This window comes from Gallinula chloropus (genome assembly GCF_964237585.1).
Source record: "Gallinula chloropus genome assembly, chromosome: 2".
In the NCBI taxonomy this organism is placed as follows: domain Eukaryota; kingdom Metazoa; phylum Chordata; class Aves; order Gruiformes; family Rallidae; genus Gallinula; species Gallinula chloropus.
In genome coordinates this window covers 70,518,491-70,544,464 of record NC_140086.1, presented here as the reverse complement: position 1 = coordinate 70,544,464, position 25,974 = coordinate 70,518,491, and the positions used below count along the sequence as shown (strand labels likewise).

The 25,974-nt window shown below is 44.9% G+C and overlaps 1 protein-coding gene across 1 annotated transcript in view; it reads right to left on the bottom strand.

Moving 5' to 3' along the window:
* Positions 1-21,268: 21,268 nt before the first annotated feature.
* EPB41L4B (erythrocyte membrane protein band 4.1 like 4B) overlaps positions 21,269-25,974 on the bottom strand; it is a gene marked incomplete at its 5' end in the record, with an annotated part of 88,982 nt that continues 84,276 nt past the window's right edge. Inside the window, 2 exons of the mRNA XM_084280586.1 lie at positions 21,269-22,741; positions 25,373-25,440. Of these exons, the coding sequence (XP_084136712.1) occupies positions 22,594-22,741; positions 25,373-25,440 (216 nt within the window). The 3' untranslated portion in view covers positions 21,269-22,593. The remainder of the gene's footprint in view (positions 22,742-25,372; positions 25,441-25,974) is intronic.

Here is a 25,974-nt window from a genome sequence, read left to right as displayed (position 1 = left end):
AAGTCTTCAGAAGTCACGACATAGGTCACTGCCTCATGACCACAATCACAAGGCAGTCCTTAGCTGAACTATACCACCACCCCATGACACACCCTGAAGGCAGTTTTTCTAGCAAATCTTCATGACAGAAAACCCACAGCATTATGGATTGACTTCAATTAACTAGAATGTTGGAGAAAAATATTCCAAGATTTCATATTTTATTATTAACACCTGACTGATTTTCAGCCTTGACTTCCCTCTCCTGGATCATCATCCAGAAGAAAGGTTATGTAATATAGATATGCAGTCCCTTTCTGCTTGTATTTTAGATACGCTTTGCCACCTTCTCTTTGATTTTAATTTCCCTAACACTTGTTGAAATAACATAAATAATTAAAGGCTGTCTATAAAACCAAAGTAAAGTAATTTAACTGAGTTCTCCCTTGAACTGACAGAAAACTCAGAACACCACATTTCTTTTAACAGGTTAGTCACTGGGGGCCCTGACCCACCTCATTTGCAGGAAATGCTCTCCTTGACTTCACTGGGTTCAGCTCAAGACCGATTTGGTTGAAAACCAGAAGCCCAGGTCTCTGTGCCTCTATCCAGACTCAGCTCAAGGCACCCACAGCACAGGCACAGTGGATTTTGCCTTGCATGGACACAAGGAACCACCAACCTGGTGGCCTCTGATCTCTAGCAGAAACAGTGGAACATGGCTGTTTTGCCACCCCTGCAAAAACTCACTCATAATACACCCACTGACATGCTATGCCAAAGGGATTTTAAGGCATAATGCTGACTCCTCATGTAGAAAAGCAAGATTTTTTTTTATCACTTTAAGTGTTGTTATTTTTTTACAGCTCTGGACTGCCTAGATGACTAACTCTTCACAACTAAACTAAAACTACATCATAACATTGTTGCAGCAGCTTCTGAAATTATAAAAGGCAAAGCTGAAAGAAATGTTAAAAATCTAAAAACCAAACCCCAGTCCCATAAGGAGATGGTGAGCGGTGATGAAAAAGCAAGACAGTGAATGTCGATTGGAATTGGAGGTGGAAAAGCAGCAGCTTTTGATTTTGATGTGACAAAGGGGCTCTCCAGCACATATATGTAAAAGTATTTATGTATATGCTATACCTTGTTCATGCTGACGTGCAGGGCTGGCCATGGTCCAACTACCTTCACACTCTCCGTTTCTATTTTCTTCAGATGAGAAGTTTCATCATAAAGAAGGGGAAGTCCTGAGCTCAGCTCTAAAAAGAGGCCCAAAAGAAAGAAAGAAAGAAAGAAAACAGTCTGAAGGGAGGCTACAGAAGAACCACAGAGCAAGACACTCAGCTGCATTTGAAGTGACAGTGGTCAGCAAACCATCTTCCCTGTCAGACCTCTAAAATGTTTCATAACGATGCCCGCCGGGTCTTTTTTTATTTTCCTAGCACACAATTCCTCCCCCTCCTCCTTCTCACCCATCCCTTCATTTCAGCAGGGCTTTTTCAAGCTTTGGGCTAGATGCTTCTCCCCTTTAACTCCCCCAGCTCCCCCTCCTTTACCAACCCTGCATTCTAAAACTCAGCTGACACCAGAGGAATTATTTATGCAGCCAAGGTGCCACTCTCAGAACATGTGATGTGTAAAGAGATCAGAGTATAGCTTTTGGCTTCTCTCAGACATCTTTATTTTTATGTCAGCCTCCTTAAGACTGTTGTCAGGTATTTGCTGTGCTTTGTCAACAGAGATTTTGAGCAAACCACCGATACTGGAAGACAATGAAAAGTATTTTTTGAAACAGCCCTGAAAGGTCTGGGCCAATATCTTGGCAATGGCACAGCATATATAGGTATATTTGCAAGTATTCTGAGAAAAATGAGCTTCATAATGTGATGACTTAACAAATCCCAGCGCCCTCCCATATTTGTTTTGCGATGTATTCTAGGTAATAACAGTTGGGAACAATCCAGTAATCTCTGGTGTCTGATTCAAAGCCCACTGAAATCAATAAAAAACCTTGCACTGACTGCAATTTTGATTGGATCAGGTTCTTAAGCTATCCTAAGATTATCAAATATTACTCACTCAAGATCTAGCTCTACAGCTGTTTAAATATACATTAAGGGCTTTGTTGACTAGAGAAAAACTGCTAAAACCAGCTTATAGGGGTGGAAACAAAAAGCTGGTTTTGGCATTGGTGAAACATTATCAGACCCTGAGGTAATAATATCCTAGAAGGGGTTAGAGTATCAGCATTGACCTCTCCTTGGTGGTCCCTCATCACACGTTAGTGATGCCAGAGTTCGGTGTTTCTCACATCACAGCTGCTCCCATGGATATGAGACTGTGAAACTGCCCGATGCTACCGGGGAATAAATTACCACAGCTGTGAGATAAGACACAATGGTGGCTTTTTTAAGACACACAGTCACAATATTTTCCTGGTGAGAAAGAACATAGACAGCTAAAAGTGTGCTATTTAAATTATTCAAGTTTGCTGTGATTTCAATTGACTTTTAAGCTGGTTTTGGGGGATTTTTTTTTTTTTAAAGGGAGAGCTCTGGAAAACAAGCTAGCCAGTCTAGCCTTTTAACTCACACTTGAAAAAAGATTTTAAGAAAGGCAAAAAATGAAGTCCTACAAAAGGTATATGTTTTGTGAGTCAGCATTAAGCTTCTGCAATAGCAGGCTTTCATTTCAAGACAGGATCTGGCAGCACTGTGTTTTTTCAGCCTGGTACTCAGTCCGTTACACCATTCTCTGCTCAGGGTTACCCAAGGAGTTTTTCAGTGAGCAGTTCAGGAAAAAAGGAGGGTATTTTTTTTAAGTGATAATCCACAAGCTCATCCCAGAGTTCAAGAAGCAAGCTGGGACCCCTCTTCTCATTCATCCCTTTCCATCATAAAAATTCTGTGAGCTACACCGCATACATGTTGACATCTGCTTCTGGCGAAAGCCCCAGCTGCTGCCAGCGGATCAGCTCACGTGCACCTGGTAATCCATGCACGATGTTGCCATGCCAATTAGGCTTAGCAAGCAGCTCACCCTCTCTGCGCTGCAGCACTGTCACTCTGAGGCTGACTGCTCTTTGAATACGGTGGTCCCTGGGCCTGGGACCACTAGACCCAGGGGAAGATCTGCTGCGTAAAAAGATACGATCTGTGCGCATTAGCTTTGAGGTGAAGGGCAGCATCACAAATACAGTAACAGGCTGAACACAGGAAAACAACATCTTCTGCTGAACTGCCTTCATAATCACACACATCAGATTTGTTTCACCAGATTTCACTTCTTCCAGTAATTGAAGTAGACAAATTACTTGGAATGTGAAAAATCAGGCAGGTCTGGCCTAGGTTTGTTTTCTGTAACAAAATCCCAGGCCATGTGTTTTCTGAGAAACATGCACCAGTATTTAAAGGGAACCTTGTCTGGGTATACTGTCATTTCCCTTTCTCCTGCCCGTGTGCTGTGAATTGTGCTGGAATTTTGGCATTTATCAGAATAGGTGTAAGCTGAGGAAAGACAGACACTTTCTAACCTCTCTCGACCCAAGGCTGGGTACATATAGATGGGTCATTCCGTGTTCTACTTCAGATGAATTTAAAACCCCCTGAGAGCTCAGAGATAACTCCAGCCCATAGGAGCTGAACTAAGTCACAAAATGCCTACATTCCCATGGAAAACCAAATGGTAGCTGAAATGAAGTGCTGGTGTACACACAGCCTCAACTCTGTCAGCCTCATGGGGAATCTTCCACTAGGACAGTGTATTCTCCCACGAGACCTTTTGACTCTCCAGGCATTTCCACTTAAGATATTTTGGTCACAAGCACACTGTTCCCTGAGAGTGTCCCCAGGTAAGTGACCACTTACTTCCTAGAAATGCTTTCCCAGCAGCAGCCTTTCAACACAGCCTGGAGCCAGACATCAGTTCCCCATGTCCCCAAGTTACTGATGCAGACCCTTCATAGTGTCTCCTTGATGACTGATACTTTTCTGGTCCCGCAGACTCTGCTGTGTGCCAGCCTAGATAACCGCCTGACAGACAGCATGCTCCTAAACATTTTGCCACATAAACTGTGAGCCTTTTCCACAAGATATTTTTCTCAGCTAAACCAGCCTGAACAATGTTTAAAAGGATCTGTTACAACCAAAAGAAACGAAACCAAAACCACCGAGCACCAGCCATGAAAAGGCACCCAAGACCTGTCACCTCAAACAGCAAAGGAGTAACTTTGCTTTGAGAGAAGCCGCCCTACCCACACTGCCCCTGCTCTAAGGGTGTAATCACACCAGATCTAACTACTGACTGGTCTTTGTAAGGAAATCAGCTTTACATGAGTACAGGGGTCCTCAGCCATCAGGCATGGGTTGCTGTGGGGCAGGGCAGCATGCCTGCATTCGGACAAGCCATCACAGAGCACACCCAGCCACCTGAACAGCTCAGCTGGAGGCAGCTGGTGAGTCTGCAACCGCAGCCTCCCTCCAGAGGTGTCCCTGTCTCTTTCTGCTCCCTTAGAGAAACCAGGAATTGGCATTTGGCACTACTGGCATTAAGCCATGTCAGGAAACAGCACTGATGTCCTTTTCTTTCATCAAATAGCTAGCATGAACCATAAGCAGACAAAATGAAGAGAAAGGTATGTCTGTCTCCAGGAATCGGTGCTACATGCCTGTCTGGGCTGTCAAAGTCCCCTTCGGAGCATTGCAGCTGCCAGACAGGCTGGGGAGGCTGCAGCCTGTGAGCAGTGTGGGTTTTGGGGAGAGAGCTCACCCTCCCCCACCGTGTGAGGAGGGGCACATTTCATCTCACAGGTAATACCTGCCAGGCACAAACAGAATTACCCCTGCTGTTTGCCCCTATGGTTTTCCAAGGTATTTCACCCACAAGGAGGAATGGGAAAGCACTGAGTCCCAAGAGGAGATGCACAGCTGGAATAAACACCCTGTACTGTATTTTTTGCTGCTGTTCCTTTAATCACCTTCCACTCTAATGGTAGGCCTGGCTCAGCAGGGCCCATGGCAGGGCTGTGGGGAGCTGGAGCTCAACTCTGCAGGATTGCGGGGACAGAGCCTGAGACCCCGGAGGGGCCAACATGGAGCCCTGAGCAGGACAGGGGCAGCGCGCAGTGCCCTCAGGCAGGACACTCAGCAGCAGCATAGCTGCCTCTGACTGGATTTCCTGGCATGCTTCAATTCTAATTTGGGAAAGAAAAATGTGGGCTGGCACACCCCCCAGAAAGGTCACCGCCTCCCTGCTGCACCAGGCTGACAGCCCAGGCGAGGCTTTCCAGCTCAGCCTTGCCAGCATCCCTCTGATGCCAGCGCTCAGCTACCACTCATGGCAGCTCTGTGAGTGGCCAGATGAGGCCCAGCAGGTACATGGCCATGGAGTTACCAAACAGGGTGGTTTGCACCACCTTCCTGACTGGTGCTGGTCTCCACAGACCACAGCCAAGATGTGGATGCCCATCGATGGTGCAGGAATGCCCAGCAGCCCACCCCTGGGCCTCTGACACAGCACCAGGTAGAGGGAGGCTGTGCTGGCGGTGTGCCATGAAGCCCCACACACTTCACAGCATGAAGGTATGCCAGTGTAGAGTGTACAATCTATAAAAGGCAGCATGTCTGCTGTAGGTTGCTCCTAAGGGAGTAGCTTTATGTAAAGCCCCAGCGAGCAATTTATATTGCTGCTTAGGATTCATTCCTGAAACATCTACAATGCCTTGCATTTAACATCCTGAGCTTCGCTCCTAAATTCTGTTTTCTCTCTCTCCTTGGGTAAGAAAACTAAAGAAAACGTTTCTGAGTTTCTGAGCCAAAGTCTGATTAAAGTGTCTATACACGTAGATGCCTGTGCAGTACTGCTGAGGTGGGACAGCCTACAGTCCAGGTGACCCAGCACCACCCACACAAGGTCTTGGTTTCAGCCATTTGAAAGTTGTCTGATTAACTGCCCAGGCTAAAAGTTTCCATAATGGATGCCTATCTCAGCGTGATTTATAATTATAAAAGCAAAAACTGGGCTAAGGATGAATTTATCATCCCCTTGAGGCAAGGAAAATAATAGATCATACCTTGTTTTGCCCATCTTCTGAAATTCTTCCACAGCTTCAGCATCTCATGTGCTGCAGCGTGCAGAGATTATAAATTTGGAGACCAAGAAGTAGGATTGCTCAGTGGCAGGGATGTTTCTCATCTAGTTCCTGTGTAAACCTACAAACACTCAGCTGAGCTACGTACCCTTGAAAAAGGCTGTATGTGTTCAGCAGCACAGACTGACATCCAAACTCCCCAAGGCTGCATCAGGAACAAACAGGCTTCTCTCCCCTTTACTTTCTACATGTCAAGAATTTCTCCACTGAGCAAGCAAGCTTACTTGAGTCATGGTAACTGGGGCTGAGCTTGTTCCCATTACCCAAACTAAGAGCAAGATGCTGTTTGTCTGATGCTCCAAAATTTCTCTTGCTTGTGCCTAGACATGAAAGCAAGAGTTAGATTGAAGCAATGAGGGCTGAAGGACAGCTGGTCAGATCAGCAAAAGACAAGGGCAGAGGAGAGGTTTGCAAAACTATACAAATAAAATGTAACAATGAAAAAACAGCCTGTGCCAAGTGGCTAGAGACTCAGTATCTGTGACTAACTGGGTATTTGTTCAGCTGTGGAACACCAATCTCACAGCAAATCCTGCAACCTCATAGCAAAGCCAGGGAATTGCAAATCTTGTCCCATTTGCACCTAGTACAAAGCCAGCAAGTAAGAGCAGGAAGCATGTTCTTCACAGAGGAAAACTGAGACGCGTGTTGGTTTATTTTCCTTTCCTTCGCCCGCTTGCCAGAAACGAATCTGAAAGCAGCACAGTTACTGAAATGACACTCATTGCAGTGGACTTACTGTTTGGAACTCCAGAAACAATGTCTTTGCTGTCAGGAGCAAGGGCACCGTAATTCGCGTGGTGGTGGTGGTGCCGGTGGTGGTGGTGGTGCCTGGCGGGCATTTTGGCGCTATACGGTGCTCCACCATTCTCCTCAATGTTGAACTGGTGCAGGTCACTGTTGTTCAAGGGATAGCTAGAAAATAAAGTCAGTTCAAATTAGAGTGGTAATCAGTAGGACAAACTGCAAGAGAGGCAAGGCGCACACTTTCTTGGGAAAGAAAGGCATAGCTTTTGTGTAAATCAATTTTTTAATGAGATATATCCCAAATCTTTAGGGTTTTCCATTAACAGGAGAGTCATAAGGTGAGGAAAAAGGATGCCCTTCCTTTTTTGGCATAACTTCAATATCAGAATTAATTTTTATTTTACACACTGTACAATCTCTGTTAGACCCTTACACCGAGTCAAATTCTGACTGACATGGGGTATATGAGCCCCTAAACCATCCAAATTAGTCCCGCAGGAATTTGCAGCTTCCCTGGGCACAGGAGAGTGGTCAGGCAGCAAACAATACCTCCTTCAATGAAAAAGTCTCAGAAGAGCAGGCCAGGGAATGGCCAGAATAACATTACATTCCTGAGAAAGTTTGGGCCTCCAAATTTATGGTGCAAATAGCTGTAGGAAAAAATCGTTACTTGGGGGAAAAAAAATGGAGAAAAGGTCCCATCAGTAGGAAAAGCTTTTACCTGTAACAACATACAAAACAGCACTTGTTCAAAAAGGAATCATACCTGTGCTGGCAACCTGACTGGGGTGGGGTTTTGTTTGCGTATGTTTGCAAAAGGGAGGTTAACTGTTGTCAGTCTACAGCATATGAAGAAATGGAAACATGTTGAAATTTTGACCCGTCATCTCTCAGAGGTGTCAAATGACACTGTTGATTGTCTTTGACAGCATTAACAGATGCTGTTTATTCTTTGAAATGACCATGAATTTCTAAAAATTCTATTTTCTCTCCATGCCAGCAACTAAATCAGACTTGAGATAACTTCACATATCTCACACTGCAAATGACTTGAATGTGCTTTTCTCAGAGGAGTGCTTAAAATTTTTACAAGTTTTTAACTTATTCTATAGTATTTCATTAGTCACTAGTTGCAGTAAATCAATTAATTTCAAGAAAAGATGAATCCCCTGCCCATTTGAAACATGCTAAAGAAATTTTATCTTCGGCTGCATGGGTTTTCAGTTTGCTTTTACTGCTAACAGCAGCTGACAGTATGGAATAAAGAAAAACAGAGTAATTAAAGGAACAATGAATAAATTATACCTAGCTACTTGCTACATGTGTTCTCTGCAGATTACTTACTGATTCAAAGCAAAATCAACCAGTCATCTGCAAATAAACACATCTGTATCACTTCCAAAGGTATGTTGAAGCATGCAACTCGGTACATCATTAATAACCACTGTCTTCTTAGTAACAACTTCTGACAACATGAAGTTTCCGACTGGGTAGTAATTGAATAACACTTTTACGCTGATTATTTTTTGAAAGCAGGAGGTGGGGAGGGGAATGTTTTGTGTATTAATCTTGGCAGGTTCCCGGCATGTAGCAACGACTGCCAATAAAGGCACTTCTGATGCCTTATTTGCCTTAAGGAAGCTACAAACAGGGGTCTGATCCACAGGGGACAGCTTTGGTGAGCTCAGATAATCCAGGACTGGTCTGTCTTTTGAAATTGCACTGTATCTCCATGGCTGTAATGAAATCAAGCAAGTGCCTACTGGGGGAAAAAGGTACAGGCTAATGGGATTGCACACTAATTGTAACAGCCCTCCTGCACTCTCCCTTCAAGCGACTTGGATTGAAGTGACATTTTTGGACTGAGAGGATAGCTGGTATTGTTCACAAAGTTAAACCTGCATTGGAAATAAGATCAGTTTTGAGCTGGAGCTTCAGCACATCATTTTTTTTCCAGTCTATGATTCAATTATTATTTTTTTTCCCAAGACATAAACCCCCACCTGCTTGGGAGTCGCTTTCGTTTCACCTGCTGGAAGGCTGGTTTAGCAGATTTTCAACTGGTCTTTTCAAGATGAATGAGATCACACCAAGTACTTACATGGACTCCTCACATTGCTATGGGCATGAGATAACTTCTGTGATACCAAACACACACCAAATTCTCTAGACGTATTTCTTGAGAGGAAACACTGTCCAGAGAGGAGTGCTGGCACAGTGTAAAGTGCAGGATGACCATTGCTTCAATAAAGTGAGGAGCTAGCCCAGCAAAGCTGATGTGCAGGTGTGGACTGACCTCCTTGAAGACAGTTAAGTCACAAAGCTCCTGTCAGGATGTGAATACCCAGACAGCACTCTCTGATTTGATATCCCATGCTGAAACTGCCGGCCTGTTTAAAAGGATGAGGTCATGTGCACCCTTCCAGGGCTGACAGCAACTAACAGATATTGATGCAAACTCATCTCAGGGGTCAGTCAGCTCTTGCGCTTCTGATGAGTATGGGCTTGGGGTGAGGAAGGCTTTTGACCCCATACCCTCACTACTAGAGTGATGAGTTACTGAACAGTCATTAACAACTGGGCTTGCAGCAGCCCCACAGCCAATCTGCCAAAAGAACTGACAGTACCCAAACAAAAATATCATGAGTAGTCCAAATCCTATTTCTGCGTAGTCTCTACTACCGACAGTGGCTGAGCACCCCACACCACTCCCAGAGGAGAAACAGACAGGGTTGGGGTAATGACAGTTTACTGACAAAAGCCCTGTGAAATGGGAACAGCAACAGCCTGTGACAAATTACACTCACACCCGGTGATACAGAGTACCTCACCAACCATTAGAGAGTGCTGCGTGAGACAAGAACCCACCCAGTGCCCCAGCCACACTCAGACTGCCCTAGAGGAACCCTAGAACACCCCTCCCCGGACAAGCCCCTTTTATGCGGGAGTGATGCCAGGTGGTGTGGAAAAAGCCCTGGCTAACTCAGCTCACCTGGGCTGGCTGCCTGGGGAGGTTAGCTCTGGCCTGGCTAGCACCAGGACAGTCGGGCACACTGGGCATCCTAGTGCAGTTTCCATATGGTGGCATCATTATTATCATAGGTCACATCTGTTTTTCACTTACTGTTCTGTTCTTCCACTGCCTTAAATGTAGAAATCTGACACTGTTCCCCTCAATGCATCTTTCTGCCATTAACTTTTCTCTCTGTTGCTTGCTTCTCTCTGGCCTACTTGAACAGATAATGTCCTTATGCATCCTTCCCAACCTATTGATGCAAATAAATCATTACTTTAAACCAAACAGCTTTTTTACTATATCCAAAGCACTCCACGTTTTCATACGTGCTCCCCAGACATTAGTAGTGCTCCAGACTATGTACATACATGGACAGGTATCAGTTTTCATCCTTCCTCCTGCATTTATCTTTTGGCCCTCCTAGTATGCCAACACTACACCTTTGTTTTACTTTGAATAGCCAACTGACTTTCCTACAGCTTCCCTTTTTCTCTTGTTATTTACCGGTGTCATTTTCTCAGCAAGCTCCAGCTGCCTGCTATAAAACCAACTCCTGTTCTTCAAAGAAAACGAGGCACTGCCCTACAGGCCATCCTATAAAGGAAGGAAAGGTTCTTCCTTCTCTGTCCCTCCCTTGGGCAAAGCACTCCTGAGGATCCAGTTAACAGAGGCTGAACCTTCAAAAAAGCCACTCAAAGTTTGCAGGTATTGCCTTGAGTCTCAAACTTGCAGACTTTCTTCTGGCCAAAAAGGCAGCATATTGAGGAATGGGGCAAACAACATGCATGATTTGCTTTTTTCCATTTTTAAAATTTTATTTACATTACTAATCCTCTATCCTGTTTTTATACTCCTCACCCTTTGCTTTAAAAACTATTTTCAGTTGACATTCTTACGTTTAATGTGCCTCAGCCATCTGCTGCCTTACCAAACCATTCCTCTAGTGAACAACTAACACACACAACAGTGTTACACCACAGAAGAATGGGGAACAGGAAGGTATTTGAAGACTGAATTACCCACCTCTCCCCTCAAAACTGAACTAAGCAAGCCTGTGTCACCCCAGCTGATTAGCTGAACTGAATCTTCAACACCTTCACTAGCAGGGACCCCATGACCTCCCTCTGCAATAGATTTCAGTGTCTCACCATGCCTACACTTACTTTGTTTATCCTGTCTCCTTTGCTGCAACTTAAGCTTGATGTTTCTTCTCCCGTCCATCACAGACACGGTGAACAGGTTATTTCTTGCTACAGAAACCTGTGTTTTTTTAAATGGCTCTTCACATCTCCCATCAGAGTCTAAAAGCTCTGAATTCTTCACTTGTCCCTCACACATCATGCACTTCCTACAGCTATGATAGGTCTTGCAGTCCCTGTCTGCTCACCTTCTCCCTGCTCCTCCTCTAACAGGTGGTGCTCAGAACTGGGCATCACATTCCAGCTGAGGCCTTACAAGTGCTTCCCAAAGAGGAAGGGTTGCTTCCCACGTCCTGTGGGATCTAGTGTTTATACACTGGGATGTGATGGTTGCTTTTTCCTAAATAGCCTGGAGTTGTTGATTCATGTTCAACTTCTGATCCTCAAGACTACCATACCCTTCCCCAAACTGGCCAGGTTTCCTGCCCCCCCTCCCCCCTCAGCAGGTTACTCCTACCTAACAGTACAAACACAATCATCATTCCTTGTGAGACTGCATCGTAAACTTTCTCCTGTGCTAAGATCGCAACCCATTTGGAGCTTTTCTCTCATCCATGACAGGCCTGGTGAGAGAGGGCTTCCCATTTCAGTGCAAGCTGTGAGATTTTTCCCAGAAACTAATTGCCTTTCTGTGCCATCCACCCTGCAGCCACCCTCCTCCTGCAGAATGTAACTGCAGATCTGCATGAACCTCTTTCACCTGTGTCCCAGAGCAGGCTTACTCCCACACCCTGCCTGTGTCCCCTTCTTCCACACTCCTGTAAGCATCTCTCACCTGTCTGAAGTTACACTTGGAGATGGTGGGGCTCTCTGTTCCTCAGGGGTACTGGTGAGGTAACAGCAGAAAGCGGGCTCAAGCTATCCTGCCTCCTGCATGACTCAGCATGGAGTTCAGACCCTCCCTGCTATAGCTGAGCAGCAGTTAAAAAAACTCCCAGATTTCTAGGTCTGGTTGTGATTTTTTTAAAAATAACCTTCAACAAATGCCACGCATGTCACTACCCCTTGCTTTACACTCTGCTTCTGCACCAACCCCTCAAACTTTACACAACCATCACCACAACCCCTCTCAATCCTCCCCCACCCGTGGATCAGACCAAGCCTGATGGTGATTTGCATGGCTTTTGGCAGCTCAAATCCACGCTGCAGGCTTTGTGCTGAGCATTTTGGGGGGCTCCTCCAGCCACTTCACTCCTTAACAGAAGACATTTCACCCATCACTGTATCAAAATGCTAAATGGGCTTTAGATGCGCTGCCAAGCAGCAGCCAGTGGAGCTGTTGCAGGGTACCCTAACGTGTATGTGTGTGAATGTGGGTGCATGGTAAAGAGACTCTCAGAAGCTTCGGCCTGGTGGCTCAGGAGGTGAGACCTAACAGCTATGTTAAGCTGAACATTCATTTTTTGGGCTTAGTTTCTTCCTTTGGAAGTGGACGCCCATGCTCCCACAGAAGCTAAACCAAACCTAAGTGAAGTTTTAGCCAAACTTGCTTTAATCACGTTCAGAATCTCACACACTCCCTGAGTTGTGAGAGCACGTGAAGTGGCACAGACAGCCTGGGAATTCTGCTTACTCTGGAAATTTCCCTGTGGAGAGCAATGAGGAGGAAATGGGGGGATAGGAAGCGGGTGGGTTAGCAGTTACTGGCCAGAACAACTGGTTGAATGAAAAGACATTGAGAGGACCCAGCGTTGCACAAGGAGAGATCACAGACCGTGGCAGGAGGACTGCTTATAGAAGAGGGACGATGAAGTTCTATTTTTGCACCCAAGGTCCAGGACTCTTAAAAGCAGCGAGCATTCCAAAGTAAAGGAGGATGGGGATCACTAAAACCAAACCTATGTTTTCTTTTCTCCTGCAGCATGTAACCAAGAACTCTTTGCTGGCCAGAACTGGCTTCCTAAACTGTGATAAGTATAACTAAAGGTGACAGCCCTATTGCACTTCCATGCTCTGCCCTGACACCATCAGCTGACAGGAAAGATGACCCATTTGCATCCTTTCGGGAAGGCCTGGGAAAATGCGCTACAGATTTCTCTCCCTGCTGCCAGGAATGATCAGAATCACAGAACTGTAGGAGCTGGAAAGGACCTCCAGAGATCATCGGGTCCAACCCCCTGCCACAGCAGGTTCCCTGGGACAGGTCGCAAAGGTAGGTGTCCAGATGGGTCTTGAATATCTCCAGAGAAGGAGATTCCACAACCCCCCTGGGCAGCCTGTGCCAGGGCTCTGTCACCCTCACTGGGAAAAAGTTCTTCCACATGTTGGTGCAGAACTTCCTGTGCTCCAACTTGAGGCCATTGCCCCTTGTCCTGTCTCCACAGACCACTGAAAAGAGGCTATTTCCCTCTGTCTCCCACATGTTAGATATTTATAAACATTACTCAGATCCCCTCTCACTCTTCTTTTCTCAAGGCAGAACAGCCCCAGCTCACTCAGCCTTTCCTCATAGGGGAGATGCTCCAGTCCCTCGATCATCTTTGTAGCCCTTCGCCAGACTCTCTCCAGGAGATCCCTGTCTTTTTTGTACTAGGGAGCCCAGAACTGGACACAATACTCCAGGTGGGGCCTGACCAGGGCAGAGTAGAGGGGGAGGATCACCTCCTTTGACCTGCTGGCCATGCACCTTTTAATGCACCCCAGGATCCCATCTGTTCTGAGGGAGACCTTCAAAAGCAGAGCAGGCAGCCAGCAGCAGGGAAGGAGGAAGGGAAGGAAGGGAAGGGGTTTAGAAATGGTAATGAGAGCAGGGAAAATGTCTCACGTAGGAGATAAAAGTATGTGCAGCAGCTTCTTGCATTATGAGATGCTGAACCAAGTTTTGAAGCAGGAGTAATCTGGAATTATCCACAAGAAGAACAGAGCCCGCAGCAAAGAAACAAATCTTAACTTGACAAAGCCGTTGTCCTCGCAGATTTCACCTTATCTACATAATGATCACTAAAAAAATACAGCCTTGCAAAGCTGCCATGCAAAATATGCCCACTAGGGAACAGAACTTGCTTTTCTTCATTTACAAATGGTCTTAATTAATGATAACTACAGCTAATGATATTTAATCACCTGTCAAGAAAATTCATTGCCCCGTGTGTCCTTGCAGATAAGAAACACTCTGAAAAGCAGACAGGAAATTTTCTAAGACAAATGAGATCCTTCCCCTGAAGTCAGTGCTGCCTTCTCCTTCCAGTCATAGGCAGGCAACGTGCGCCTGTCCTTGGGGAAGCAGACAACTCAGCCTGGCTGAGCCAAGCGAGCCAACCCAGGTTACAATAGGAGCAACCACCAAGCGAGGAACTTGGGCCTCCAAGACAGCCAACAGCTGATCTATGGCTGCTCACCACGCTACAGCCTTTGCCGACACTCAGCCCAGGAAATAATCCGGGTCCCCCAAGCTAAGCGCACCCTGGCCTCTCCCTCCCTTCCTCAGCACGGCACGCGGACAGCGGCGGCGGCACGGCTCTGAGGCCCAGTTAACAGAGGGGAGGAGAAGCCACGGGAGGTGACAGAAGAAATTGCTGGGTATAACAGATGAAAGTCTAAGCCTGCCCTGAAGGGTTCATGGATCTCACAGGTAGTTATGGGAAAGCCACATGAGAAATGGCCAAACTTCAGCACACACCAAAGGGGCACATCAGAGACATTTTGGTGAGAACAACATTGCAAGGAAATCCTATCAGTAACGCCATGTAAGGTCCAAACTGCCAAGGTAGCCTTGGGAAATTTGAGTTAGGAAAACTGGGAGCAATATGGGGAATAAATCAGGGGTAACTGAGAGGAGGCAAGGAATGGGAGAGTCTCTGTGCATCAGGGAAGTACAAGCGTCGGAAAGCGGAGAGGAGGGGGAGAAAAGGGACCAGCCACATGTAAGCAGGTGGTGGGTTGGTGTGCTTCGTTGGTCAAGCCCGATCGCTGCAGCCTGGGCCGTTCTTCTGAACTATAGTCCTGTTTCCTGTGGGGGTGTACAGGACTGAGCTCTCTGTGCTGGCCCATGTTTGCATGCTGCTGTCTGTGGGTGCTGGCAAAAGCGCTGCTCTCCACTGCTTTTGCCCTGCATGGTTGGCTGAATGTGCGCAGTGTATATTCAAATCTCTGGAATACGTGCTCGGCATCTCTACAGGCTGGGCTCCTGAAACCAGGAACGACACCAGCCTCACACTGAGCAGACAAGGAAGGTGAAATCACTTCAGATTTAAAGCCTAGCCACTAGATTTGGCTTCCCTTAAGAATATACTCCCATCTTATGAAACCTTCTTTCCATCTCTTTTCCTAAAAAATTCCTTGACAAAAACGTGATTTTTTTAAATTAATAAACTGTGCAAGTTTCATGCTTCAAAATTATTCGGATTCTGAATGTTGCTGATGCCCTACAAAGCAATATTCCAAATTTTCAGTAATTCACCATAATGAGGAAGTCCAGCTTGAACACACCTGACAGCATTGCCACACAAACTGCTTCAGTTTGTGTTACAGGTTTTTGCCCTTTTAACACGTTTCAAGTGAAGCCACTGAGCAAGGACAGTGTATGGCAAGTAAAAACTCTTCACCAAGGCAGCAGAGAATTTCTCCCTTAGCGGCTCAGCATTAACAGGTGAAATTACCACTCCCTCAGCACAGCAAGGGCTTGCTTATTTACATACTTGCAGACTGTACTATCTCTGTTCTCACTGCAACACTTGGGCAGCTTATCTGAGTTGCAGCAAGAAACCGTTCATTTTATCTTAAAAGCAATTTCCAGACTGTTTTTCAAGGCAGAAATCACCAATGAGACACACACATTAAATACAACAGCAGAATCTGAAAATGACTTAGAAACGGAGCTCTCCTGGGCTCAAAGTTTTGATACCAACACAGCATCCAGTTTTACATCAAAGCGCCTTGAAGCCTTGCCTCACACCAGCCCTGCTTATTAATTCAGGGAACTCCAGGTGCTGAAGACACAGGCACTGAAGTCTTGAAGCTCCCTTGCCTCATTTATTCCTCTTCACAGAAAGGGCAGGGGTTGGAAGGGACCTCTGGAGATGATCTAATGCAACTCTCCTGCCAGAGCAGGATCACCCAGAGCAGGCTGCACAGGATTGTGTCCAAGCAGAGCATAGTCATGCTCTTTTCCATCCCCAGAGTCTCTGGCAGATTTCATTGCTCTTACTTTTCCAGTTACTCCCATTGCATGTTCTACCACAAAACTGCTTCTCCTAAACCCTCTACCTGAGCTAAAAAGCCTGTTTTATTACTTTTTTCCAGAGCTCTTCATTCCTTCCTTCCTGCCTGCCTCATTCCTGCAGTCCTACTGACTCAGCTCAGACCCACCAAGATGCTGGCGCTCCTGCCTGCCAACAGGGCCCCACAATTCAGGGGCTTGGCACCTTGACACGAAAAGGAACACAGCTACTTTGTTGTCTGTTCGGGTCCTGAGTTTATTGCTTCGTCATTACAGCGTTTAGAGAGCACTGGAGACGTAGTAACATTTTGTGTTTCTGCTTCTCCAAGGTTCTCAAAACTGCAGAAATCAGCACTAGCAGGTAAACCATCGCAATTAGAATTCCAGCACAGTTCCTTAATGGATTTAGTGAGGGGAAAATAAATAAATTATAAATACTTAGCTTCCAGTCTGGAGTTTAAATTGTATTAGATCATTACTTCCTACTTCTAATTAGGTGTGGCTACTTCTTTCATTTTCTTTAGGATGCAGCAAATAAAAGCTGTTTTTCACTGCCTCACTAAAAAAAATAAATACTGGGGTTTTTTATTATCTTTCAATATATGACATTGCTAAGCCAGGAACTATAGGTTTTCCAAACTGTTCCTATAGGAAACGCAGGTTCTTGCTGAACTCAGTGTGTCTTTGATGTGATGCACTGCAGGCTTTGCTGTTTGATAGCTTAGAGCTGAAGGTCATGGAAAAGAAGAAGAAGAAAGAGAAGGCGCACATCACCAACTTACAGAATCACAGATCTTAGAAGATAGAAAGTAGAAAATTCAATCAAAAGTGGAAATGTAATTGTGGTGGTGATCTGAAAACAGAACCCGAGGGGTTATTTCCACTGGCTCCCCAATAGCCTTAGCTCAAAATTAATCTCATTTTTAAACTGGAAGATTCCTCAGTTGACAAAAGGCATGGTGACTAAGGCAGTTACCACAAATGATTCTTCTGCCAGAGAGAAAATGAACTGGATTTCTTCTGAAAAGACACATGCAACAGATCATGGAAGGTAAGACACCAGCAAACTAAAAACAGCAGCCCCAGAGAGTCAAGAGAAAGCCATTATTCCAGAAACCCAAAACAAAAGAAGTAAACTCAAACCTGTCATCTTCTTTAGGAAAGTTGGATGGGAGATACTGCAGTTTTTTCCCTCCAGTTTGAAATTGAAGGCAATTACATGCTGAAATTAAGAACAATGTGCAAACTATTCCAGACATGGTTGTGTTTTCTGCAGCAGCCGACCGATACGTGCTGCTGAGACAGTTGATTACAACCTTACGACTGAATTCAGATGGCCGCTTGTGAATCCAGCTGTTTTAAAGTAAGTTGTTTTGCTTTAAAGGACAGTCATGAAACCATCATTAGTGAGTAGTGGAGAGCAGCATTTAGTCTGCAGAAGCTTTATTACTGGAAGTGACTCATATGAAGGGAGGAACTCAGGCTGAATCTAGTTTTTATCTCTTTTTTTTTTGCGACGCAGGGTCAGCAAGAGCAACAGCAGGCAGGCTGGGAAAGGAAGGATACTTGGCCAGTCACTTCAAGGGACACAGAACATGGAAAACAAGAGAAGCTGAACAAGGTCTTCACCATTATCACACACTGCTTTGCCATCTACTCCTGCAGTGCAAGAGAAGGTGCGGTCTGTCCCTTTACATTTTTTCTTCTCTATTTTGAACGCTACTATTTTTATCCAAAACCTGGATCTTTCTCTGTGTTTGCTGCCTGCTGAGAAAGGAGGGCTGAGTTTTCCTGCAGGTCCTTCAACACCACAACTTGGGAGCCCACCTAGCAGCGCTGTGTTTTTTTCCAAGAACTCACAGTTTGAACAAAAAATAGTATTTATTCTGAAGCAGTTTGCAATCTCGATCCTCACACTGCAGCAGAAGCTCAGTTAGGGGGCAGAGGCTCGACCAGCAGAGTGTTTGTTTAAGCTGGCTCTCAAAGGAGGTTCTTGGCTAGTACAATCTTAAGAAGAGAAGGTAGGGTCCCCTGGCAGACCTATTCAAAGCACAGATCAGTTTCAAAAAATACAGTTTCTATTTTGTGTCCATTGATTCCAGCTGGTCTGTAGCAGCTCTGGCTCAGTCTCTTCAGCTACCACCTGCAACGCTGTGATGACAGCATTCCATGACCTGTCTGCTTTCCTGGCTTCTCCTCTGCAGAGTAAGAGGAAAACAACTCGTCACCCACAGTCCCATCCAGAGATCTGGTGTGTCAGGTTAGATGGATGCACATCAAAACTTCTCTCCTTCAAGCTAGGCAGTAGTAGCCTCCCTGCCTGCCACTCAAACTGGAATGACTGGTGGAAAAAACCTCCTCCGAAAACAGGTGATGGTGGCACTGAACTGTCTTCCCCCTCAGAGGGCTCCATCTGGCCAACTTTGATGCCTGAGAAGCACGTCATATACTCATTTTTTTTTTTCCCAGCCAGCAGCGGAAGTTCCATTTTCAAAACTAATTGGAAGCTCTAACACTCTTCTTTTTGCAGGCTGAAGAGATGTCCTTCTGCAACATTCCGGATGAGTGAAGGAAAAGGGGCATTTTACACCACAAGGCCATAATACATGCTTTGTTCCCATCCACAGTGTGAGAAAGTGGCCCTTCTTTTGGCCAGTCTGCACATGGGTTTGCTAATAAGAAGGCCTGGAAGGACCTGGTGATTCTTTCCCTTAAGTGAGCAATCCCCTGAGTGCCAGCTTTGGAAACGTATGACAAAACCTGATCCCTTTGTTCACTTTGCCCGTGACTCACATCAGCTGGAGAAAAAACAGCTGAAAATGGAAGTTTGAAGAAAAAGCCCACACTAAAACAATTTACCAAATGTGCCAGCGCTCTCAGTATTGTGTTTCAGCATTCCCTGTTAGTCATTAGTTCGTGTGCCTGGGCCTGGCTGGGGCTGAAGAGCAATATGCTTCAGCCCAAGTTACAGATGTGGTATCACCAGCTTCTTGATTCCTCCGCCAGGTGCCAGGGGACAGGATGATGACAGAGTTATTACAGGGCAAAAGTAACCCTGCTGTAAATCAGAATACAGAGAGCAGAAAGCTAGGCCTCAGCTATGCTGCAGAGAAACTGGTCTCCAACTGTATGAAACGCTGGAAGAAGGGTATGCAGACAATCAGAGGATCCCCAAGACGTATTACTGAGCAGCTCTCCAGCATGTGGAAGAACGCAGCCGGTTGATTGCACACAGGACTTCAGAGCAGTGGAACTTCTCAGATGCCCAATGCCATACTCCTGCACACTGCCTCCACCCCCTCAAGGGGAAGCGAGGGCAGTGTTTGTCACCTGCAATCAGATTACACAAGAGTTTCCAAGCCTATGCTGGACTTGTACAAAAAAAGATTGGAGACTTGCACAATGGATACACTTCAGGAGGGGCCGGGGAATGTTCGCACACACAGTTCAACAGGTGCCCCTGGGAAGGAGCTTCGCTTGGATTCAGAAGGTGGCACCTCCTGACAGTTTGCAAAGCTTCCCCTTAAACAACTTCCGTGTATGTTTGGAACACGTGCAAAAAGGGTTGATTACTCCATACCTCAAATGACCATAAACGATGCTTTTTGCTAAAACTGCGTGGCATTTCCGCATGAGGAGAAGTTACAATAATTCAACACAGCCTACAAACACTCACACACCAGGGCCATCAAGTCCCTGTGCAGAGCCTGTGCCTCTGTGAACTACCAGTGGCTTCTCATAGCAGCATGAAGTGAGGATACAGTACGGATTTACGTTGCCAGAGCTTTCTCAGCATTTCAAGCAAAAGGTGCTACTACACCTAACAGTGGAGTTACCCCACGCATTTTCCACCTTTCTGCTCTCTCCCCACGTAATCCGGTTTGCACCTGCAGCGTTTTGTGTTGCTTCAAACACAAAAACGCATTCCTAACACCACAAGCCCTGTATTAGTCACTTGTTAAAGATAACACTTTGTAAGCTATGAGCCCCCAACCCCTCCAAACACGCTTTTAAATTTAAAGCAACTTATTTGTACCACTTAGTTCAGTGCAGGGGCACCCATATCCACCTTTGCAGAGGTGACACAAGCTGCACCAGCCAGAGAGGTGCTGGGGGCAGAGGAAGCAGGTAGAAATGCCCCCTCTTCCCCACCACATCCCAGCCCCTTGTCTACAAGAAGCCAACTAAGACTAGAGCAAAGCAGGACAAAGAAATCCATCTCTTCTTACCTATCTGATCGCTCGGTGACTTTGTCTGCAGGCAGCAGGCGGGATGAGAGGTGAAAACGTGCACGGGAATGCAGAGCATGTGAACTGCTTCTCCAGAGAAGCAGAATGACAAGTGCTTCCCTTGAGGTGAAGAGAGCACACAAGTCCCACAGGCTGGTTGTAGTGCAGATGATCTGCACAAGGCACTGTAACGTGTAAGGACCTTTCAGGCCTCGCACTGTCTTTTCTGGAGATCTGTTGTGGCGACCCCTCACATTCAGTGCACCTTGAGCGTTAAACCAAAGCGCAGACAACACCACACGATGAGGAGGAACACTGACAACAAGGCACTGACAACAGAAGCCAAAGAAGTTATGTGACCAGGACAATACTGTATTATGGATGTAGGTGTGTGAACGACGAAGCAGCAACTCTCCGCTTCACCGGGAGCACTCAAATCATCCTGCTCTGGAGGGCATTCAGAGCAGCAGCTCTTGTTCCGATGGCTCCAACCGAGATTTTCTTTCTTCCTTTCCCAAACAAAAGGCTGCTGAAACAGAGGAAGACTAGCCCTGGGAAGCTGAAGTCAGCCTCTGTGATTACCCACCTCAGGCTTACTCTGGCATTTTCACATCCCAGTGCACAACTGTTTTATTGTTTTCCCTCCCCTCTACAGGCTGCACTGGAAACGCTGATCCAGCACAGCATTAGGGACTACAGGGCAAAACAGGCACACATACAAGGTGTACTGTATCTATCCACCCTCCCTCCAAAAGTATTCAAAAAATAAATAATGCATCATAACCAGAGTAGGAAGATTGAAACCTTTTATTTGTACTTAGCACATACAGGAAAGATCAAAACAAATATTAAAAGATAGCATTTGTAAACAAATGTATTTCACAAAAAGTTGCACACTATCAAATTTGCTCTGAAAAAAAATTCATGGTTATAGCTGTTTATAAACCTCTATTTATCAAAATCAAGTTAAAAACTACTTCATTTTTAAAATATCCCAAATGAAGATTCGCTCATCCCAACAACTTCAGAGAGAGAGACCACAGACCTATGGGCCTGATTAAAACCAGGGCGTGAATGATGATGGCACTATTGATTTCCAGGGTGGGTTTTTTTTTTTAAAAAAAATAATTAAGAAACAAATAAAATCGGCAAGCGATCAAAATATCAGCCAAGCCTGTTTAAACACCTGGGTCTGTAAAGTATACATTCACCTTTGCAAATGTCTATGTTAAAAAAATAGAGCTGTTTCACTGGATTGTCCTCCTCTCGTAGTGTACCGACCGCGAGCTGCGCTCTCCAGTCCACTCGGGGGAAAAATGATCAGTAGGTAGCTTTACGCGATTGTATAGTTCACTTCCATAATCACATTGAAAACAAGACGACAGCAGCACCCTTTCAAGCAAGGATTCATTTTTAACATTCTTGCTATTTATAGCAGCAGGCATGGTTTTGGGGGATGCCATCAGTATCACAATCAGGAAGTCACAACAGGAATACACGTATTCTGCGGGGTTTATTACAGTGTTCTTTCCCTATACCTGTTTCCAAAGTTAAGCAAGCACCTCTATTTTTGCTGCAGAACACAGAAATTAAAAACAAATGACACCAAAAGCTATGACTAACTCAGCAGGCTCCCTTTGTTGGTGGTCCACAAGCCGTTTTGATTGCCAGTGTGAATTGTTTTTTCCCTCCCTCCGATCTCCTATTTGTGTATCAGCCAAAAATCAGAATTTCTCAAACTTCATCTATTAATCCGGCTCAAAAGAAATGAGACAACAAAAAAAACTTAAGGCACAAATGGCTGACCTTGAACAACAGGCAGAGGGTCACAGACTCGAAAGCATGGTAGAATGTAAATCCCCAGAAATACTTCTGGATTTGGTGCACTGAAAATTCTCACCAGCTTTTACAGAAGGTTTTTCAAGATATTTTTTTTTTACAAAGAAGCGGAAAACACTTTTCCCAAGAATGTCCACGAACACTAAACAAGGATGGATGTACATACAAAGACACACACTTTATGCACAATACACTGTGAACATACTGCAGACAGACAAGGACCATGGAATGCAATGATCGTCTAAGATGGCAGGTGAAATGAAGATGACTGTCTTTCAGAGAGTCGTCATGAGTTTATCTTGGTACACCATACTTTGGACTCCTCCTAAATTCTTCTGGTTCTGCTCCTGGATATATCGTAAATTGCTGTCCTCTCCACTTGTGGGGGGTTTCCAATATGGCCTGTCATCATGATAGGGTGGCCTGTACCATTTGCACAGTTAATGGTTAGTGAGAGATGGAAGCAAACTTATGAGAGCTACACAGTAACATGAGTTCATGAGTTCATCCAGCAAGTGCTAAGCGTGCATGCGGTGCGGTGGGATGGGTGGCTGGAAGGACATGGTGACAGACCTGTAGGCCTGACGTAGAAGCCATGGAAGCAACCAGGCATCTTTCAGCAGATTTTAAAAGGCTTTGAATCAGAGCTCAGTCATTAAAAGCTCTGTTTTCAAGCATTACAGACTCCTGAAACCCAGAGGGGTTGTGGGGGTGGGGGCAGGGGAGACTACTGGAAAACTAAATGCGTACAACAAGCAAGTAAAATAAACTGCATTATGCCAAAGGTTGAGGTCATGCAAAGTGTATCCCTTAGGCCTGAAAAATTACCAAAGGCAATCCTACTAAGGGTGAAAACTGCTCTTCTGTGAACATTGCTGTTCATTCAGCACTGGTGCCATTAAGTGTGCTGAAGCAGCCGACAAGCTACAGAGAGGCACCCTGTTCAGCTGAACAGCAGAGCCCACACCCCATGCAGCAGGCTCTTGGCTGTGACTGTGCAGCGAAACTCACAGAAGCACTGAGAGGAAAAAGATTCTTTCCTAATTTGTTCATTACTTATTGCTGCTTAGAGATATTAACCTCAGCCATGGTGTCTCCTGAACCACTGTGGGGGCAGGGGGAGCACAGACACATACAAATTTTGACCAGTAAGTAGGAAACGACAATATTTCAGATTCCCTTAATACCAAGCTGAAGTTGCACTTCTCATTTTGGTATTTTGTTTAATGCCAGCAGAAATACAGGCAGCTTTAGCTATTACCTTTTTTTTGGGAGATATGCTAAAGTTGAATGCTGGCAACTATTATTTGGAATTAATTTTCTCACAAGACCGAACATTAAGTTAACTGCAACCAGCTAATTTCACTGCAAAGATTTTAGTAAGGAGACTGAGACACAATTCCACATATTATTTCCCAAATTATTAAAAAAAAAAAACCCTGACATATACAGCAGGTATTGCGTGGGTAGTTTCCTTTCAGCCCTTTGCCCGCTCTAGACTTGCACACCCAGCAGGAAGAATGTCATGTCTCTGTGGTTTGATCTCAAGTTCACAGCCATGTGGATTTAAGCTTTCTCAGGTCAAGCTGTCCAAGATGTTAAACATCCAACTCTTCCCCTCAGACTCCAAGTTAGGACAGCTTGAAGCTTCCACTTTCACCACAGGTTTAAATGGCTCCTATCTGACTGGGACACAAATTCTGAGCACCTTTCCTACCGAGCTTGCACAACTGAGCTTTTAAGTATGTTTTTCAGACTTAGAAGCCTCGCTATAAAAAAGCCATTGTTCATATTTCACTGACCTTAATCTTTGCCCAGGCAGTGGAGGGGCTGAGGGGGGGAGGTTGTCTACACACATTACAATACGTTACTGTGTTTATTTCAATATCACCCTGCTCCAGGGTGAATTATTTGGCTTTAAAATGTTACAGGCTAGTATCATAAGTGAAGAAATCTTTAGAAGAATTTCAGCAAAACCTCAAACAAGTCATAAAAATCATTAACCTCTTTTGGCAGCCACTCTTTTATAATGTGAAATTGTACATTTTAAATCACACACAAAAAGTAAACCTTGAACCTAGGAAGAATCTTCAGCGTGAAGTACAGGCAAAGCTAATTACCCAGTTTAAACAGTCTTTTGTCCCTAGCCTAAATTTGGTATCTGCTTTACTGCTGTATATCAGGAATTCTGAGATGACAATAAGCATGTCTGTTTCTCTGCCTAGTAAGTATTTCCAATAGCATATTTTGTTTTTTTTTCCTGCATTCTCAGCCTCACACTTGGACCAAACTGTCCTTTCATTGTCTATTCAACCATTTTCAGCCTCATCTCCAGAGCCTGCCTACACTAAGTTGTCACTCTCCCTATCCTGATATAAGAATACAGAGATAAAAACATAAGATGAATAGAAATGAAAATTAGGATATTGATATTTTTCAGTCTATTTCTGGCTACCCCCCCTCAGTAACCTAAAAAGGTTACTTTTTTATTAGGATAAAGTAGCTTTCAATCACGTGCCCATGCAGAGACACATATCGACCAGCAGGTGTGTGCCTCCACTGGTTCCACCAAACTGGTTCTAACATGGACTGAATTTCTTCCCAAATCCTTTTGCACTCCATTTCTTTCATTACTAGTTACAAAACAAAAAACTGGGAGAAGATAGCACAGTAGCACACACAGGAGTATTTTTGTGAAACTTCTCAAAAGCTCAGTGCTGTAACTTCACTAACATTAACTGCAAAGTGCCTAACACTTGCTTCCACATACGTCTTGTTTTTCTACACACATTTCTACAAAAGACTAAATGCTGCTGCAGTGCAAGGATCTAACTGAATTAAAAAGTAACCTGAAAAAAACATTCTTCATGAGATTAAGGATGTTCCAAAGCAAAAGCTAAATAGGAGCTATTTAATACTGCCTCCACATCAGGTACATCTAGATTCTGTTTGGTTTTCACGTGCAGAAAATCACCAGTATCAAGGACACCTAGGTGTCATGCCAAAGGTAAAGCAAGAAGTAACCCTCTTTTTCACAAAGGGAAGGTTGCTTACCTTACGTTCACAGGTGTATGCGGATGCCAGTGTGGCTGAGCAGGATGTATATTGGGATGATACTGTGGCTGCAAGTGGAAACATTGAACCTGGTTAATGAAATCGTATAAAACCTTCCTATTAACTTGAATGCTTTGTCTTCCTGGGGCCATGAGGTACATGTTCCCCGTGAGCCCTAGAAACCCCACTGTTTCAGACCTTCCCCCATGCTGTTTAGCACATACATGAGACCTCCTGGCGATGAGCTTGCCCGTGAGGACACACTCATGAGAAAACACAGAGAAAATTGCTTTCCTATTTGAAAGGCAGCCTGACACATCTAGTGCTTCTCATAGAAAGCACATCAAAAGAATGTCAGCTTTAATCAAAGGTGGAGAGTGAGAAAGGTTACTATTGTAATAGCAGTCTTCAGAAGGTCACCTATCTTTGATGACAGCATTTCTCTCATATCCCCGAGATCTTGAGGAGAAACAGTGAAACAAAAATCACTAGCAAGGCTTTTAATGAAAACAAGCATTAGGACTTAAGTTTTCATGCACACACTCAGCCTGGGTGAAAGCAGAGCTTGCTTTCTCAGCTGCACAGACCCCTAGCATCATGGA